The 21,047-nt window shown below is 34.6% G+C and overlaps 1 protein-coding gene across 1 annotated transcript in view; it reads right to left on the bottom strand.

Moving 5' to 3' along the window:
- The window catches only part of LOC131430267 (homeobox protein aristaless), a 223,067-nt gene that overhangs the window by 52,869 nt on the left and 149,151 nt on the right, over positions 1 to 21,047 (bottom strand). The window contains exons 3-4 of the mRNA XM_058595093.1: positions 8,270 to 8,739; positions 22 to 67 (exon numbers count right to left, since the gene is read on the bottom strand). Of these exons, the coding sequence (XP_058451076.1) occupies positions 22 to 67; positions 8,270 to 8,580 (357 nt within the window). The 5' untranslated portion in view covers positions 8,581 to 8,739. The remainder of the gene's footprint in view (positions 1 to 21; positions 68 to 8,269; positions 8,740 to 21,047) is intronic.

Genomic DNA, 21,047 nt, shown 5'->3' on the forward strand with positions numbered 1-21,047 from the left:
AATTTAACAAAAAAAGCTTACCTGTATTCGAGCTTCAGTCAGCCCTATTTTCATTGCTAGCTCTTCCCTGAAATGAGAGAAAAAAAAACAGAAAGTGAAAACAAAGACCAAGATTAAACCCTTTGGACAGCACATCGGCGAGTTAGATGGTGTAATAAAATTTCAATAAACATGTAAATTAATTCGATTAACGAGTCCATCAAAGCCAATCAACACCACTCATCCATCAGCTCCGTATGGCACCTTCCCAAATGGCCAAATCCAAAAACATTTCACGGCGAACGATCCACAAATCAAGCTAACAATAAATCCATTAGACATTATCTTCTCCCCTCCCCCAATAATTATAAATTCAAAACTAATAAATTTGCCTAATGAGATGATTCCAGCAGTAAATTCATCATCCTTCTTCAAGCGACAGAAGAAACGCGGACAGACGAAACACTCGAAACTGGAAATCGGTTCCGAACAAAAGCCGCAAATGACATTATCACTATATTAAACGTGATTTCTCGTCCGTCTGCCGGCCCGTCCTTTTTTTCGAAAGGAACCCAAACGAGACCCATGGACCAAGAGGTTTTGCAAATTAACCGTCATCGGCCGGTGTCTTACGAGCTATAAAAAGCTTTTTCGCCCCCAAAACACACACACGTAAAAAACTCACACATTACCGGGACGGGATTCGTTTATGGCACAAACGACATAAAATTATGAATATCAAATTAAATGTTGAAATTTATTAATCCCGTTGCGAGTTTTTTGTTTTGTTTTTATTCAGCTCACATTGGAGCGGAACATTTCGTCATTGCGCTTGCTTTGTTTAGTTTGGCAGGCAAACGAAAAACGCTTGTCATGTTTAGCTGATTATTTATACTCATCTCAAATTTTCAATAATCCTTTTATAGCCCGTTTAAGGTTAGGTTATTCTCATTTCCTACCAATCGAATGAATATGTTTTTTTTCGGTCCACTCGTTTTCACGAAATCGAAACATCGAATACAAATGGTAATAAAATGCTTATCCTCTCGGAAATTTCATTAGTGAAAGCCTTCCATTTGCGAAAGATTCGTCCGTACGTGGGGCGAGGGGCAGCTTAGCATATTATAACTTAAGGCTTTAAATGACTCGGTGCTGAATGGGCAGCACATTTTTAACCTACAAACCTACAGAGGCTGATGTCATTCCGCGGCGATAGAAAAAAGTTCCACTGCATTGACAACAAAGAGGCATGAATGTACTTAATCACCCTAATCAAATCAGTAGTCTGTGGTTTTTTAAGTGTGTTGAGGCGTCAGTGGTCTGACAAACACCGCAAGAAGTCATTGGAACCTAGACGGAAGTAATTCGCGGTCATGGACTGCCGTATTTTTTGAATACTCGAACTAATTGAACCGTTTAAGTTTGCACTAAGCAAACTTAAACTGCTTGAACTGCTCTGCACTGACGACTCGAAGACGAAACGTAAAGAATAGTATTTTTCAAAGTTTTTCATTTGGCTCTTTTGCACTTAAGCTCAACGCGAACATTTTTTTTTGCTGGATCTTGTAATGTTTTTTCATGAAAGGCAGAGATGTCTATCTCCTCTGTGTGACGAAGAGCAAGCAAAATTTCTCCCCTCGCACTTACAACTTCAACGAGAGCTCTTCTCTTTCACATTTATACACCACTGTTGTATAGAGTGTGCACACATAAATTCTCCGAGATGGATGCAGATACTTTCACAGAGGTGTACACGCCGGTGAGCACTCTGCTGTATGGTTTTCGTAGATGAAGCGTGGACACGCAAAATCAGCAAAATAAAACAATTTATCGTAAAATTTTCGGTTTTCCTTGCAAATTTTTCATAGCAAGGCCAGATCTACTCTCTATTAATTGAAGTTCACAGAAGTGTTCGCTCACCATCACGCGCCAGTGGTCACTTGGGTGTATTTAGACGAGAGCGCGTGTGAGCGATTCATGCGAAGAGAATGTGTTTCACTCGCGCCAGCTGCTTTAACCACAAGCACACACTCAAATGCTGTCTATTCGACACTGAGAAGAAGTGCGCTTTCCTCTTTGTGCGGTGCTTCGTTTTTTTCATCCTTGGTGTGGGAAAAATCTGACTCTAGCGTGTATAACTCTGGTGAAATGCCATCTCTGATGAAAGGTACATGAAATTTCCGAAATCGAAAAAAAAATTTTGATCTCGAAAAAAATTTTGAAAGAATCGACTTTTTGGGAGTAAATATCAAAATTGATCAAAGTCCCAGAAAGTTGTTTTTTTGAAAGAAATTTTTTTTGAGATTACACTAATTCTCGACGTTTCATGCAGTTTTAAGAGTTTCGGCATCACAAAAAATTTCGATTTTGGAAATTTCATGTACTCACCCCTATAATGCTTTTCAAAATAGAAAATTTTCAAACCTTAACCGCCGGGCAGCACCCCTTACGCATGTCCGATTTAGCTCAAATTTTGCATCAGGACATTTTTCGAGATGCTTAAACTTTTGAGCACTAGCGCTTTAAGAAATTAGAGGTGATGCCAAAATATTCGCACCCTTATATACATTAGAGAGGTAAAAATCAACGTGTTTTGTCGGTTACGTCACTTATACCATCATATCTCCGGAACCAAAAGTCACAGCCATTTGATCTTTAAACTTGATCAATGGCGCGACAGTAGCGTTCAAACGAGCCCAAGTTTGTGTCTAATATCTAATATTCTAATAATTTTAGGGTTTTCTGTAGTATTTGTTCTGTAGCTTGAAAAGAAATCGAGTGAGGTTTACTGAAATAGCTTGATTTTATGTAAAAATGTCTGGAGAATCGAATGGAAGAATGTACACTGGCCGCACGAAACGTTTTGGTGGCTATTTTACCCCAATTCCTTCAACTTGTGAGATTTTCATCTAAATCACCCTTAAGTCTTAGGCGAACCACGTTTAAAGCAGTTTACAGTGAATTTTACCCCAGCAAAAAAATGGAATTGAATCGTGAACATTTTCGTGCAATCATTTATTACGATTTTCGTCATGGATTATCAAGACAAGAGTGCTTCAATCGACTTAATTCGACTTTTGGAAGTGCGACTGTAAAAAACTGGTATAACGAAATCAATCGTGGTCGTAGTTCGCTTGCCGGGCAGAGTTCAGATTTGGACAGAGTTCTGATTTGGACAGATCCACAATTTTATTACCAAACGCTTTGTAATCAATTCAATTATCGAACTAATAAACGAACGATAAGCTATTGGAAATTCGGTTAATATTTACAAAATCTTGAAAAAAATTTCAAATAAGTACATTTTCTGTTACCGTTCAGCATTTTTTAATTTTGAGTAGTTAATACTTTTTTCATTAATTCATTATTTAATTTTCATAATTATTTCATCCAAGTACAAAGCAAAACGTTCCAGTACTATGCTTCTGGACATCCATTGCACTTTATCGTGAAGGAGGAGCTCGGAATATTCAGTAATAAATTCTATTAAGAATTCTACGAAATATGCGATAAGCTTCATTATTTCGACCGAATATTACGAAATTGTCAACGCGGTTCGGTGAGAAGTTAGTACACGTGGTTGAGAGATAGAAGTGGGGTATTTTAAGTATTTTAAGCACTTTTTTGTAAAATAAACAATATTTGTGTATAGAACTAAAGAGCCGCAGCATCATATTCGAAGAGCCTTGGGCTATCCTGATTCCCGGATTCCTGTTCCTGAAATAGTGGTCATATACTCAAAAATGGAACTCACTCACTTTTCGTAGAGGTCGCTTGACCGATATTCACAAATTTAGGTTCAAATAAAAGGCCAGAACTCCTGAGCTCCTGAACTTTGCGCGGATGCAAGTGTTTAAAATTTCATTTTTACCATTTCTAAAATTATAAGTATTTAAAATTTAAACCGTCGTTTAAAGTACGATGGCCGAATCATATAAAATCTTATAAAATTGACTAAAATCAATACAGTTTGTAAGTCATGTTAACAGATGGTCATTCGAACCGACTTCATTTACACCGGTTGCAGAAGTACCTGCAATAGCAAAACTGTTTAATTTTGTTGGTTGTGCTAATTGATTTTTTTTTGTTTTCTTTCAAGAAGCAATAAATTTTTTTTCGAAGAATGCCACATATATGAGAATGTGAGAATATGAGTAATACGAGAAAGCCATCAATACACCACTAGGTGGATTAAAACAGGTTTTTTATTACTATCTAGTTTCTACACATTAGAAAAAAATTGATCACGAAACCAACCCTCTTGGGAAAAACCACGTGTACTCACTTCTCACACTGGTGTTGGAACGTTTTGCTTTGTGTTTGGATGAAATAAACAAGTTTTTGGTTGTCATAGAATCTGTGGCAGACATTGTCACAGATAATCTGCACATTTGACTGCATACAGATGGACAGTCAAGCCGATTTTGACTGCTTGCAGACAACTGCAAACCGATTACACTATTATACAGTCAAACTGCACAAGTTTGTGCAGATAAACTGTCTAATGTAATCGTACCTTTAGTTGCTAGAAGTATGCTGTACTCGTGAAGAAGTACCGATTTTTCGTAAAACCCGATCAATTTCTCCTTACACTTTCCATGTTCGGAGCACTTGCTACACTCCCGCACCCTGAAAATAACCTTATAATCTATTTTGATTAAACTTTTTTTTTGTCAGTAATTTTACTACAGATCTCCTCCATGATTACCCTGAGTAGTGTAGAAAGTATCTGTGCTTTTAAAAAAATATCGATTCCCATATTTGGTACATGTGCCGAACTTGGTGGCGATTCGTTTAGTTGTTTCGTAGTTATGCTGAGACATAAATACACTCGCGTTCATAGGCAGACAAAGATTATTTTCCCTTAGTTCTTTGAATTCCTCGGGAAAATGTAACCAGATCTTTTGAAATTATTTAAAGAAAATTGTGTTGCATTCAAATAAACAACAGCAATACCATCTACCATGACCTTGAAATTCTTGTCACTCTCTTATTTTACAAAAAATTTGAGATGAAAATTTATTTTCAAAACCCCCTCCTCTAGTCTAAATGTCGATTTTCTTCAAATTATATAATTTTTTTCGTTGACCCCCTCCCTTCTTGTTAAGGACACTTGCTGCACAATCTCTCCTCTTGAAAATATACTAATGATCATCTCTTAAGAGCAAGAAGAATCTGTGCCAATTTTGATAGCAATCCGTTCAGTAGTTACAGAGTTTTTCCGTTACAAACATTACATCCTCCTCTTTAGAGGTACGAACTACGTCCACCCTACACGAATTCCCTTATAATCATTTCTAAGTTGCACAAAAAGTATCTACGGTCTTCAAAAAGTATCGATTCTCGTCAAATTGATTAAATTTTTTCATGACCGTTGTTGGGGACACTTGCTACGTTCTCTCTCCCATTTAAATACCCTTACAACTATATCTGAAGAGCAAAAAACATCTGTGCCAAATGTGATAGCAATCCTTTCAGTAGTTTCGGAGTTATGCTGTGGCAAACATTACACCCCCCTTTTTAAAAACACTTGCTACATTAATACCCCATATAATCATATCTAAGATATACGAGGTATCTATGGTTTCTAAGGTCTTCAAAAACATCGATTTTCGTCAAGTTATATGATTTTTTTCATGACCCCTCCTTGTTAATGACACTTGCTATGCTCCCTCTTCTATAACAATAAAATTATGACTATTTTTGAAGAGCTAGAAGTACATGTGCCAAGATCGATAGCAATCCGTTTAGTAATTTCGGAGTTATGACCTTACAAACATTAAACCCCTTTTTTATGCACTTGCTTTATCCACCATTCTCGTCAAGTTATATGTATTTCTCCATAAACCTCACCCCCCCCCCCCTTGGTAGTGACACTCTCTTCCCTATAAAAAATACACCTTAAACCATCTCTGAAATGCAAGAAGTATCTGTGCCAAGTTTGGAATCAATCCGTTCAGTAATTCCGGAGTTATGCCATTACAAACATTACACCCCCTTTTTTAACGGCACTTGCTATATCCACTCCTCATAAATCATATCTAGTATACGCAAAATGTTTCCATGGTCTTAAAAAAGTATCGATTCTCGTCAAATCAGACAAATTTTTGCATGACCTTCCCTGTTAAGGACACTTACTACGCTCCTTCCCCCATTAAAATATTCTTATGAACTTCTCAGAAGAGCAAGAAGTATCTGTGCCAAGTTTGGTAGCAATCCGTTCAGTAGTTTCGGAGTTATGCCGTTTTAAACAATTACACCCCCCTTTTTAAAGGTACTTGCTACATCTACCCCCCGTATAGTTTTATCTGAGGTACGCAAAATGTTGCTATGGCTTTCAAAACGTATCGATTCTTGTCAAGTTATATGAATTGTTTCATGACCCCCCCTTGTTTATGACACTTGCTACGCTCCCTTCCCTATAACAATACTCCATAAACCATCTCTGAAATGCAAGAAATACCTGTACCAAGTTTGGTGCCAATCGGTTCAGTAGTTCCGAAGTTATATGGCGTTACAAGCAAACAAACTTAAATCCATTTATATATATATATATATATATATATATATATATATATATATATATATATATATATATATATATATATATATATATATATATATATATATATATATATATATATATATATATATATATATATATATATATATATATATATATATATATATATATATATATATATATATATATATATATATATATATATATATATATATATATATATATATATATATATATATATATATATATATATATATATATATAGATCGCTCGTAAAAAGACTCGTATCGATTGCAAAGAAATGCAGAAAAAATTCAATCGTGGTGCTTCAAATTTGGTGTATAACATATACACAGATGACGAAATAAGAATTTACTCATATGAGCTCGAAACTAAACAGCAGTCGACTGTATGGGTGTTTCAAGAACCGATTTCTAGAAAAGTTGTTCGGAAGCACTTCAAAAAATGGTGCCTCGTTTTCTTCGGTATGAACGGACATATCGTAGCCGTTGATTTAGAGGATCGTAAGACCGTCAATTCTAATTGATGTACCACCATTTGTTTACCAGAAGTTTTTTCGTGAAATAAGGAAAACAAACGCAAGACGCAAAATCATTCTTCATAAAAATAATGCAAGCTTTTACACATCGGCTCAAACAACCGAATATTTGAGCACCCAAAACGCCGAATTGATAGGCCACCCGCTGTATAGTTCTGACTTGGCACCTAACGACTTCTATTTGTTCGCTTCGGTGAAGGATAAACTGCGTGGAGAGCGATTCACTACTCCTGAAAAAAGCTGTTGAAGCGTTCAAAAGCCATGTGTTGGGGATACGTCAAAAAGAGTGGAAAAACGTTATGTAAATTGGTTCAAGCGTATGCAAAAGTGTATTCATCATCTAGGAGGAATATTTTGAACATCAATAAAAGCATTTTTTACTATTGAACAAAAAATAAATAAAAGCATTTTTGAACAACAATAAAAGCATTTCGTTTTCATTTTTAGTCTAAAAACGTAATAACTAATCCATGTAATAAGATAATCGTATTACGAACAACCAACATCAACGGCTAGTAAAATAAGCTTTGGCGAAAACCAGTCCGCTACGTGTTTTTTTTCCATTTCGCGTTACTCTGCGCACGTGTGCCGTATATTTTTCCGCTACGATTAAAAAACATGCTGATTGCTGAAAGCATCCAAACAAAGGACTTTCGCGGGCTTTAAAAACGATTAATTTTTGTGATGCTGGATTTTTGCCATATGAACAAAAAATACATCAAATTCTATTATCGCTACGGATAATGTTAGTGTCGAAAACAGATCACGGATTCCGTTACTTTGGAAATTACCAGTTGCTATAATAGCCTTACTGCCGGTTTTTTCTCAATCGGTTACTAGCAGATGCTCCCAAAATCGGTTGTGACTGGACAAAGCAATGAAACAAAACAACCAACATTAAATTCATTAGTCAGCAAATTTTGTTTGCAGTGGCTTTCGTAAATAAATTGATTCGCATTTTTTCGGAAATGAAATTTGGAAAAGTTGGCAAGGGTTCTACCACCCACAGAGGAAGTAGAAACGATAGACACAGATAGACAAGCACTGTCAAGAGAATGATCTGATCGATGGAAATTCTCTCATTTGAAGATAATGAAACCTGTCACCTGAATATCTGAATGAGAATCTGGTATTGATTGGAATGTCACGACCAACTGACCACTAATTGATGTATCGTGAAACACCCGAAGCGTTGGTGGACGACTCACCTGGTAAACACATCCGGATAGTGGGTTCTCGAGAAGGCCTTCTCCAGTTCTTCCAGCTGAAAACTCGTGAACGTGGTCCGGTATCTCCGCTGCTTTCTCTTTGGTGTGTAGTCGTCGTTCCCATCGTCGCTGTGCTGATCCGACAGGGGACTGTTGGGGTCCCGGCCCGGGCTGCTCATCAGAAGGCCTCCTGGTGTGCTGGACCCCCCCCTACCGATGCTGCAGCGCTCCAGTGGACTGCCCTGGGGTGGCCGTGCCTCATGGGGTATGTCCTCCGTGCCTAGCAGCTTGCCCTCATCCGATATGCCCATTGGTCGGTGACTACCGGGCTGATCTAGATCGGCGAGCCGTGCGATGTTGTAAATTTTGGACCGGTTTTACGCGTACTCTCTCACCCGGGAACTTGTGCTGCTTCGATCGCGCGGTCACTCGTACCTTCGGTTGGTTACGCGAGGCTCGGTTGGCTGTATCTGAAAGCACAGGAAGGCACACAGGGAAAAGAAAACAATCAGTTTCATAATTTTAATAATTTTATCGGGTGATGAAAAATGCAATTTTCGAGATAAAGCCGACGGTGTGAGCGGAAATTGTGCCCGGCTCATATGCGGCTAATAATAGCTTTCGGCAATAAACGATCCGAGCGCCGACGAGTGAAGAGCTTTTATTAAAAATTTACCAACTATTTATCACACCTGAAACGGAAAAACGGGAAACGGCCAGCATGGACCGTACAAAATTGTAATCCTGTTCATCAAATTTCAGGTTGTCTTCGTTCTTTATTAAATTTGTTCTAATTATAGGGTCCACACCACGAAATGAGATCATACGAACTCCACAACACTCTCGATCAAGTTTCGGCTTGGCTAACATTGTGACTGAATGTTATGCAAATTTTTAGTTTATCATGTTGATGTAAATTATTAGGAGCTAATAGGTTTAATGAAATTTGTAAGCTCGTTCAAATTTTCCGTTCTCAACGTGCGTCCGTGGTCGAGTCGTAAAAAAAATTGACAGCGGTTTTCTACTTGATAATATTAAAAAGTTTTACGCAAGCAAAATAATGAATCCCAAATTTTTCCAGCTGCCACAGTTGTTTAAAGTGGGTTCGTTTAGCTGAATTTCGATTCGAAAAAAATAAATTCATCATATCATAACATCCTCGAAGCAATTCCTAAGTTTAAATCGAATGAATCTGACGAAAATGTTGCAGCACTCCAATTAAAAAATGTCACACAAAATCAAAACAAATTTAAAGAATTCACTTCTGCGTCTAACTTCAAAATACACCGAGCTGACTTTTTGTCTAATCTAATCAAATTGAATTTGGAACTCATTCCGTATTTTTGCCGGTTCATCGTTTTTGTTGGCACTATTTTCGGATCTGCCTGCAGTCAATGCAGTAAAACTTCTTCAGCGAAGTTGCGGAATTTACACGTTCTGAGCTTTTGCACTGATTTGACGTTGTTTTTTTTTTTTTAATTTTTGCTTTCCTTCTCTTCCTTCCAACCAACGGATATCCCTTTGGCTGATGCTATTTCGCGGTCCGACGATTCCTACGACGACGACGACCACGACTGGTTAGTCAAAGAGAAATTCGCGACTAAGACATTCTTCCGCACGTCGGATAAAAAACCGAATGACAACAGACGGGAACACGCGAAAACAGAGAATCGGGCACGAAAAAAAACATGGTGAAACCGGGAAAACATTGGGCCTGTTTGTGGTCTCTGATTTGATTTTAAACGTTATGTTTATTGGATTTTAAATTGGACAAAACGTTTCATTAATCACTCAATTTAGATCGATCGGAGCTGATAAAGATGTCACCGGAACGCGACGGTTAACTGAATGAGAGAAAAAAAGAAAACACTGGCCCAACGTCCTCGATCCCGACGTTATGTCTTTGGATGGTCTGTGAAGTGTGCAGTGAGTGCGAATTTCGGTTGCATTCTTGATTGAAGATGTGATTTCCGAACACATTTCCTTGTCGTTTGGCGAGTTTCATTTGACGTTGGATTCCCCGTTCAGTTCATTTCTGTTGCAATTTATTTTTGTGAAATGTTGATCTTTTAATTTGATTAGTATTAGTTAGGAAGTTAGTAAAAGATTGATGGGATCGCTCACGCATGCGAATTGCGACATCCTTAGTCATCAGCTAGTGCATCAAACCAAACTAGAATTAGTTTCGTTATTTCAACTAATGTCTACTGTTTGAATATTTATTTGATTATTTTAATTATTTTGATAAATTGATAACTATATTTTCTTCACGTTACACCTTCGATACGCCAGAGAAAAATACTGCAGATGTTAAGTACAATGCTGCAATATTGACTGACACTGTCAAGTGGAAAACAAATCTAATAGTAAGGTATTTGTTTTAGTACAAACTAGAGATGACCAGGTAAGCATTTCGAACCCGATCGAAAATGAAAATCTTTTACCTGAACCCGAAATCAATTTTTCTTCCTAGCCCGAACTCGACCTGTATCCGATAAAAAATATTAAAATCTTCATCCGTACCCGCCTAAAAATACAAAATCCGAAACCCCACCAACCTTTTTAACCCGACCAATTCCCGTTGAAAATAGAATAATCGGCACCCGTACCCAACCCAACCCAAAGTAACAAATCTTTTTCTGTACCCGAACTCGACCAATACTCGTTGAATTTCGGGTATAAATACCCAAAACCCGACCATCTCTAGTACAAACCCATTATCTGTAATTCGTAAATAACCTAAGTAATTCGATCAAATATAATCCATTCTTCTGCTATCCAATAGATCGACAGTTCCGAGTTGTCATCCTTTTCCCATAGTTTTTATGTTTGCTCCCTGGTTTCCTGGCTCTTCAGCGCCTTGTTTATTTGTTCTGTGGCATTTCTTTTACTGAGTTTCTTCATTTATAAGTTATTATTCTGTTTTTAACTTTTTTCTTCAATGCAATTTGGCATTTTGCTCTATCGATCTTTCTAGTCAACTTTTTATTCATTTATCGTTTTCGAACCTGTAGATTATTAGAGAGACTGAAAATAGATAACAACTTCACGTCATAACAAATAAAATCAAAAACAAAAATTTCTAGCTGGATTGATTAATTTTCGACATGGAATCCTCGGAGACAAGCATGGATGCTTAAGAAATCTCTCGCTTTTCCCAAAGCCTCTGTGGTTTATGAATTGTCCCTTTGCTTGTAATGTAAAAATGCTCTTCTACTTCTCTACTCGCTTACTTTCGTGCTACTGGAAAGTTCTGGTTTTCTGTTATCCATGTTCTTCTGTATTGTTGCTATTCTGCTTTTATGAATTGACATTCAGGTACTTTTCAGCTTCTCTGAATGTTTGTGCTCTTCTCTTCTACTACTCTTGAGTTTTCAATGACCTGGCTTTCATACTTTGTTGTCTAAACTACTGTATTGTGTTTTGTTATTTACTCTATGACTGCTCCGACATCTGCTCGTACGCTCATTTATATTTTGCTTATGTTTTTTTGGCTTTGCTAAAGTTCTGCTTTACTACTCTTCGTCGCTACTCTATATCCTTGCATACTCTTTTCTATTCTTCTGAACTATTCCGTACGCTTTTATAGCCTTCTTTCATGCTATTCTGATCTTCTAACTATCTATTATCTATATTCGTTTCTTTCTGAATGTTTGTCTTTAGTTGTCTTGTAGTGTTGTTCTTCTGATCTTTAATATTACTTTATTCATACTTTACATTTTTACTATTCTGAGTTATTATATTTGTCCAATCAATTTTTCGGTTTTCAATCTTTCGTTGTGCTAGTCTCCATTTTTTTCATTTTCTCTTTCGGTGTTCTTTTTTACTAACCTTTCCCTTTTATCGTATTCATATTCTTTCCTCCTTTTCTAAATGTTTGTTCTTTGTTCCATGCAGTTCTTTTACGTATTGTATGTGTTTTGCGATTTCTTTTTTCAATTATTTCATATTTTCATCTTATATTCCTTTGCTCTTTCCTATTTTGCTGTTCTGTTAATTCTGTTATGTTATTTTTTAGTTCTTGTGCTCAATAGAGATGGTCGGGTAAGCATTATTTCAAACCCGAACCCGAGAAAAATTTTTGTTCCAAACCCGAACCCGACTCGTACCCGATCCGAACCCGAAAAAAGTTCCGAAACCCGACCAATTTTTTTTCCCCAAATCCGACCCGTTCCCGTTGAAAATGGAAAAATCGCTCAAGCACATTTTTTCGCTCCTCAGTATTGTTTCGTGATCTTTCGTTTTCTTTAAACCCTTTTGATATTCTGGTTCCTGATCTTCTGCTTGCATACTTTTATTGTTTTGTTGAACAGTTTCGGGCAGGATTAAAACAACTTCAAATTGATTTAAGCTGTCAAACTAGTCTTTTGATATTTTACTAGCTCGATCATTTTGTCTTCTGCCTGTCTAGTCTTTCTTTTCTTTCCCTTGTTAATGCGATGTTTATTGCAATATGAATTAAATTCAAATTATTAAGATTTAAGTTGGGTGTTCAGTCTCAAGTGGTAACTTGAAGCACTGCTATGTTATTTTAAGCTGTTCGGAGATCGTTTGTGATCTTCTGGTGCGCTTTTCTGTCATCTGGAATGATATTCATCATATCATCATATTGCTCTTCTTTTGTTCTATTATACATTTGGAACTCCAACGTGTTCTTTCAGGTTCTTCTTGGCATTTCACATGTACTTTGACAAGGTACCCCTACTACCCTTCTACGCTCTTCTAATTTGTTCTGAGGTATTATGTTTTCTTTTGTGTCCTACATCTTTTCCGATGTTTTCCTATTCTATTTGTTGCCCTTCTTTTATTTATTGTCGTGCTTTACTGTGTTCTTTTATGTTCTTATGTGCTCCACATCTCTTCTGCAGCATTGCTCTTCTGCTATTATACTCTTACATCTTTAGCTCATTTTTATGTTCTGAAGTCTCTGGTGAGATATTTTATGTTCTATTTTGTTCTTCATTGATCTTTCGGGTTAGCCTGGGCGATTTGGCTATTTTTGTGATATTATGCGCTCTTCCTATCTATTCTGAGGTCTTCCGTATTCTTCTGTGATCTACATATATTTCGAAATACTTTTCTACTGTTATGGTTTTTCATTTTTTACTATTAATTTATCATCTGTGCTCTTTTAAGCTTTTCAGTGTTTTTGTTCATGTTCCTCTGTGCTCTTTTGGGATATTCCGTGTACTCCGCTTTTCTTTGCTTTTCTAGTACACTTCTACGCTTTGAACTTTTCTCTGCTCGTGTGTGTTCTTCTGTGGTCTACATCTCCTCTGCTTTTTATCTTTCTGATTTTCAGCTGTGATCCCCGAAATTGTTTAGCAGGCGTAAAGTCGAAGAATTTCAGAAGTCGAAGACGAATCGTAAAAACTAAAAAAGCAGGATTATGCATTTTTCATAAATTTAAGCTAATTTTAAATTTTTAATTAATTAATTTAAATTGTTTGAAGCAGAAAAAAATTAAACTATGTAAAACTTCTTTTGGTTTCTGTTTTTTTTTGTTTTCTTACACCCTTTTTACTCTATTAATCATTCACATTTTTATTGTTTTTCCTGCTTCTAAATGTTTCTGGCTAATATTCACTACTTTTTGAAATTGTTTGAAAGTTATTTATTTTTTAATACTCAAAACAAAGCTTGAACTAGTTTTACCGTTTTAATTTATTTCAAAGGGTGTGAAGATGTTGAAATTGTATTTTGTTCATGTGTTTTAACAAATTCAGAACTTGAACTAATGGTTTTGGAATATTTTCAAATATTCAACCCATTTGAAATTATTTTACACACTGTTTGAGTTTTTAAAATGTTTAGGACTAGTTTGAACTACTCTGAACTAAACATGTTGGGGTTCCGTTTAAAATTAAAGAGTTTTTTACTACTAAGTTGAACACGAAACTCATTAGTGAAAATTATTGGATAGATTTCAACTGTTTTGAATATGTTTAAATTGGATTTAAACTTTTTTTTGGGTGTTTTTGTGCCTGTTACAGTTCAAAAATATTTCAATGATTTGAAGAGTATGAAATCGTTTGAACTGTTTAAGCTGAACTGCCAAGTGGAACATGCAATGTAGGTTTGAACTGCTATTCATTGACGAATCGAAGACGGAACGGAAATTGAACTAAAATATGTTTCACTGTTTTACTGTTTTACTGTTTTACTGTTTTACTGTTTTACTGTTTTACTGTTTTACTGTTTTACTGTTTTACTGTTTTACTGTTTTACTGTTTTACTGTTTTACTGTTTTACTGTTTTACTGTTTTACTGTTTTACTGTTTTACTGTTTTACTGTTTTACTGTTTTACTGTTTTACTGTTTTACTGTTTTACTGTTTTACTGTTTTACTGTTTTACTGTTTTACTGTTTTACTGTTTTACTGTTTTACTGTTTTACTGTTTTACTGTTTTACTGTTTTACTGTTTTACTGTTTTACTGTTTTACTGTTTTACTGTTTTACTGTTTTACTGTTTTACTGTTTTACTGTTTTACTGTTTTACTGTTTTACTGTTTTACTGTTTTACTGTTTTACTGTTTTACTGTTTTACTGTTTTACTGTTTTACTGTTTTACTGTTTTACTGTTTTACTGTTTTACTGTTTTACTGTTTTACTGTTTTACTGTTTTACTGTTTTACTGTTTTACTGTTTTACTGTTTTACTGTTTTACTGTTTTACTGTTTTACTGTTTTACTGTTTTACTGTTTTACTGTTTTACTGTTTTACTGTTTTACTGTTTTACTGTTTTACTGTTTTACTGTTTTACTGTTTTACTGTTTTACTGTTTTACTGTTTTACTGTTTTACTGTTTTACTGTTTTACTGTTTTACTGTTTTACTGTTTTACTGTTTTACTGTTTTACTGTTTTACTGTTTTACTGTTTTACTGTTTTACTGTTTTACTGTTTTACTGTTTTACTGTTTTACTGTTTTACTGTTTTACTGTTTTACTGTTTTACTGTTTTACTGTTTTACTGTTTTACTGTTTTACTGTTTTACTGTTTTACTGTTTTACTGTTTTACTGTTTTACTGTTTTACTGTTTTACTGTTTTACTGTTTTACTGTTTTACTGTTTTACTGTTTTACTGTTTTACTGTTTTACTGTTTTACTGTTTTACTGTTTTACTGTTTTACTGTTTTACTGTTTTACTGTTTTACTGTTTTACTGTTTTACTGTTTTACTGTTTTACTGTTTTACTGTTTTACTGTTTTACTGTTTTACTGTTTTACTGTTTTACTGTTTTACTGTTTTACTGTTTTACTGTTTTACTGTTTTACTGTTTTACTGTTTTACTGTTTTACTGTTTTACTGTTTTACTGTTTTACTGTTTTACTGTTTTACTGTTTTACTGTTTTACTGTTTTACTGTTTTACTGTTTTACTGTTTTACTGTTTTACTGTTTTACTGTTTTACTGTTTTACTGTTTTACTGTTTTACTGTTTTACTGTTTTACTGTTTTACTGTTTTACTGTTTTACTGTTTTACTGTTTTACTGTTTTACTGTTTTACTGTTTTACTGTTTTACTGTTTTACTGTTTTACTGTTTTACTGTTTTACTGTTTTACTGTTTTACTGTTTTACTGTTTTACTGTTTTACTGTTTTACTGTTTTACTGTTTTACTGTTTTACTGTTTTACTGTTTTACTGTTTTACTGTTTTACTGTTTTACTGTTTTACTGTTTTACTGTTTTACTGTTTTACTGTTTTACTGTTTTACTGTTTTACTGTTTTACTGTTTTACTGTTTTACTGTTTTACTGTTTTACTGTTTTACTGTTTTACTGTTTTACTGTTTTACTGTTTTACTGTTTTACTGTTTTACTGTTTTACTGTTTTACTGTTTTACTGTTTTACTGTTTTACTGTTTTACTGTTTTACTGTTTTACTGTTTTACTGTTTTACTGTTTTACTGTTTTACTGTTTTACTGTTTTACTGTTTTACTGTTTTACTGTTTTACTGTTTTACTGTTTTACTGTTTTACTGTTTTACTGTTTTACTGTTTTACTGTTTTACTGTTTTACTGTTTTACTGTTTTACTGTTTTACTGTTTTACTGTTTTACTGTTTTACTGTTTTACTGTTTTACTGTTTTACTGTTTTACTGTTTTACTGTTTTACTGTTTTACTGTTTTACTGTTTTACTGTTTTACTGTTTTACTGTTTTACTGTTTTACTGTTTTACTGTTTTACTGTTTTACTGTTTTACTGTTTTACTGTTTTACTGTTTTACTGTTTTACTGTTTTACTGTTTTACTGTTTTACTGTTTTACTGTTTTACTGTTTTACTGTTTTACTGTTTTACTGTTTTACTGTTTTACTGTTTTACTGTTTTACTGTTTTACTGTTTTACTGTTTTACTGTTTTACTGTTTTACTGTTTTACTGTTTTACTGTTTTACTGTTTTACTGTTTTACTGTTTTACTGTTTTACTGTTTTACTGTTTTACTGTTTTACTGTTTTACTGTTTTACTGTTTTACTGTTTTACTGTTTTACTGTTTTACTGTTTTACTGTTTTACTGTTTTACTGTTTTACTGTTTTACTGTTTTACTGTTTTACTGTTTTACTGTTTTACTGTTTTACTGTTTTACTGTTTTACTGTTTTACTGTTTTACTGTTTTACTGTTTTACTGTTTTACTGTTTTACTGTTTTACTGTTTTACTGTTTTACTGTTTTACTGTTTTACTGTTTTACTGTTTTACTGTTTTACTGTTTTACTGTTTTACTGTTTTACTGTTTTACTGTTTTACTGTTTTACTGTTTTACTGTTTTACTGTTTTACTGTTTTACTGTTTTACTGTTTTACTGTTTTACTGTTTTACTGTTTTACTGTTTTACTGTTTTACTGTTTTACTGTTTTACTGTTTTACTGTTTTACTGTTTTACTGTTTTACTGTTTTACTGTTTTACTGTTTTACTGTTTTACTGTTTTACTGTTTTACTGTTTTACTGTTTTACTGTTTTACTGTTTTACTGTTTTACTGTTTTACTGTTTTACTGTTTTACTGTTTTACTGTTTTACTGTTTTACTGTTTTACTGTTTTACTGTTTTACTGTTTTACTGTTTTACTGTTTTACTGTTTTACTGTTTTACTGTTTTACTGTTTTACTGTTTTACTGTTTTACTGTTTTACTGTTTTACTGTTTTACTGTTTTACTGTTTTACTGTTTTACTGTTTTACTGTTTTACTGTTTTACTGTTTTACTGTTTTACTGTTTTACTGTTTTACTGTTTTACTGTTTTACTGTTTTACTGTTTTACTGTTTTACTGTTTTACTGTTTTACTGTTTTACTGTTTTACTGTTTTACTGTTTTACTGTTTTACTGTTTTACTGTTTTACTGTTTTACTGTTTTACTGTTTTACTGTTTTACTGTTTTACTGTTTTACTGTTTTACTGTTTTACTGTTTTACTGTTTTACTGTTTTACTGTTTTACTGTTTTACTGTTTTACTGTTTTACTGTTTTACTGTTTTACTGTTTTACTGTTTTACTGTTTTACTGTTTTACTGTTTTACTGTTTTACTGTTTTACTGTTTTACTGTTTTACTGTTTTACTGTTTTACTGTTTTACTGTTTTACTGTTTTACTGTTTTACTGTTTTACTGTTTTACTGTTTTACTGTTTTACTGTTTTACTGTTTTACTGTTTTACTGTTTTACTGTTTTACTGTTTTACTGTTTTACTGTTTTACTGTTTTACTGTTTTACTGTTTTACTGTTTTACTGTTTTACTGTTTTACTGTTTTACTGTTTTACTGTTTTACTGTTTTACTGTTTTACTGTTTTACTGTTTTACTGTTTTACTGTTTTACTGTTTTACTGTTTTACTGTTTTACTGTTTTACTGTTTTACTGTTTTACTGTTTTACTGTTTTACTGTTTTACTGTTTTACTGTTTTACTGTTTTACTGTTTTACTGTTTTACTGTTTTACTGTTTTACTGTTTTACTGTTTTACTGTTTTACTGTTTTACTGTTTTACTGTTTTACTGTTTTACTGTTTTACTGTTTTACTGTTTTACTGTTTTACTGTTTTACTGTTTTACTGTTTTACTGTTTTACTGTTTTACTGTTTTACTGTTTTACTGTTTTACTGTTTTACTGTTTTACTGTTTTACTGTTTTACTGTTTTACTGTTTTACTGTTTTACTGTTTTACTGTTTTACTGTTTTACTGTTTTACTGTTTTACTGTTTTACTGTTTTACTGTTTTACTGTTTTACTGTTTTACTGTTTTACTGTTTTACTGTTTTACTGTTTTACTGTTTTACTGTTTTACTGTTTTACTGTTTTACTGTTTTACTGTTTTACTGTTTTACTGTTTTACTGTTTTACTGTTTTACTGTTTTACTGTTTTACTGTTTTACTGTTTTACTGTTTTACTGTTTTACTGTTTTACTGTTTTACTGTTTTACTGTTTTACTGTTTTACTGTTTTACTGTTTTACTGTTTTACTGTTTTACTGTTTTACTGTTTTACTGTTTTACTGTTTTACTGTTTTACTGTTTTACTGTTTTACTGTTTTACTGTTTTACTGTTTTACTGTTTTACTGTTTTACTGTTTTACTGTTTTACTGTTTTACTGTTTTACTGTTTTACTGTTTTACTGTTTTACTGTTTTACTGTTTTACTGTTTTACTGTTTTACTGTTTTACTGTTTTACTGTTTTACTGTTTTACTGTTTTACTGTTTTACTGTTTTACTGTTTTACTGTTTTACTGTTTTACTGTTTTACTGTTTTACTGTTTTACTGTTTTACTGTTTTACTGTTTTACTGTTTTACTGTTTTACTGTTTTTCTGTATAACTTAAAATTATTTAATAAAATAGTAGCCAATTCTTTTAGCTTGCTATTTTTAAAAAATATATTGAAGTTTTGTAGAAGTAGCGGAGCAGGTAATTCACATTACTTTGCTTGTAGACCCCACATAAATACACACTTCATACTATTGGCAAGCATTCAAAGCAATAACAGTGAGTATCCTTGTGACTTAGTCATATTCAATTCAGTCGTAAATAAACTTATTGACTTCCCGATTGCACGCCGTGTGCCGGCGCCAACCGCCGTCCATCTGCAAACGAACAACACTTCAACTATTGAAAGAAATACTTCTCATCTAGATAAGCACCCTGTGGTAGCACCCGCACGAGGAAAGCTGGGTACATGTCAAGGTGCAGACAGTCCCATCAGCTACTTCCTGCGCTGCGAGCTTCTGTCTCCTGCAAGCAAAAAACGAAGAAAAAAACGCACGAGCACAGGAGAACGGAGAAATCGATAGTCGGAGTATGTAGCTTCGTGTACAAGTCGAGCGGTGTTAATTTTTATAACCGTGGCGAACAGCAGCAGACTAAAATCGTGCTCCCGCGAAGTCCGACTGGAACGGAACAAGGTAACCAAAACGAATGGAACCGTTTCAAAGCAAGTAGCCAAGTGCAGTGCGAACATCGGAAAGGTTAAGGGTTCGGTTATTGGGTGCCACGGGAGAACATGAAAAGTGTGATCGAAGATCGCTATAAATTAATCATAAAGTTAATTAAATTTTATAGGTAGGATTGGTAGCGAATGGTCGTAGGAAGGTTGGGCTGAATGATCACGAAGATTGTTCGAGAGGGAAACCATAATCTGGTTGATTGAGTTTTATTTCGGCTGCAAATCATTGTTTGCAGACTGCGCTTTAAAGTATAAAATCAGATGTTAATTTGCTCGTAATTAACCAACCAAATCGCATCAAGCAATGGCAACCCGGGAGAGGAGACTTCAATTAGTGCATCATACAGGGGGCAACCAGGACGTTTCCTCACAGCACGTTTCATCTTTTCGTGCCAACTATCTCGTGGTTACCACGAAGGCGAATAATTTATTGATGCCAAATTCGAAGTATGCTTCTGCCTTCATGTCTGAACATTTCTCAAAGAGTTAAACTCACTGCCGAACCAATTCCTTCAATTGACCAGCCATGATCGCGGAGTGATCTGTTCAATTTTTTAATTTATGGGAACATTTAATGGGCTTCTGGATCAATGAAAAAAAGTGCGCTGACAAAGAGCGCCGCAACGGTGGGGGCAGGATCCAGAATTAATTTTCCACATATAAAACGGGAGTCACGCTGTAGAAGGCAACCGATCACCGATCGCTTGCTCGCTAACAATATCATTTCAACGTCATGCAATTTTCTTCTTCATTTCATGTCCTACCCGTCGGTCGATCAGCCAGTCCAGTCCATTTAGTCCATACGCGGGGTCCCAATGGGACGAATCTGGTGTGCCTTAATATATTTGTTATCGGGAATGCAAACCTCGAACGCGAGACCTGATTTGGTCAGAAATGCAAAGCCACGGCGACGAAATTGTACGGCTTCTGACCGATGGTGGCATGAAGTTATGCGCATTTTCAGTCCCGCGGGAACAGCACGGAGAGGGAAGAAGAGAGAGAGAGCCATGGTCCATACCGGAATGTGATCTCACAAATGGTTCAAATCACAGCTCCTTGCTTGCTCGGACAGGGTGATTGAGATGCGGACTCTGATTGTAAGGCTCTCTATTCTCTGGGGGCCTATCGACGGTTTTGGGCATCGATTGCAGATGTGCCCGTGGATCGTTTTGCCATCTGTGCTGTGTTCAATCGGATTTCTAATTAAGTCATTAACTGGTTTTAGAGAAAGTTTTTCCAGTCTCATTCACAGGCACAGAACACCGAACCGATTTGTCGATCGAAAGATTTTGAAATTTGTGCGATTCAATGTGCGGGGGCCGCTCACTCGAACAAGCACAAATTAATTAAA

Source organism: Malaya genurostris, chromosome 2 (genome assembly GCF_030247185.1).
Source record: "Malaya genurostris strain Urasoe2022 chromosome 2, Malgen_1.1, whole genome shotgun sequence".
In the NCBI taxonomy this organism is placed as follows: domain Eukaryota; kingdom Metazoa; phylum Arthropoda; class Insecta; order Diptera; family Culicidae; genus Malaya; species Malaya genurostris.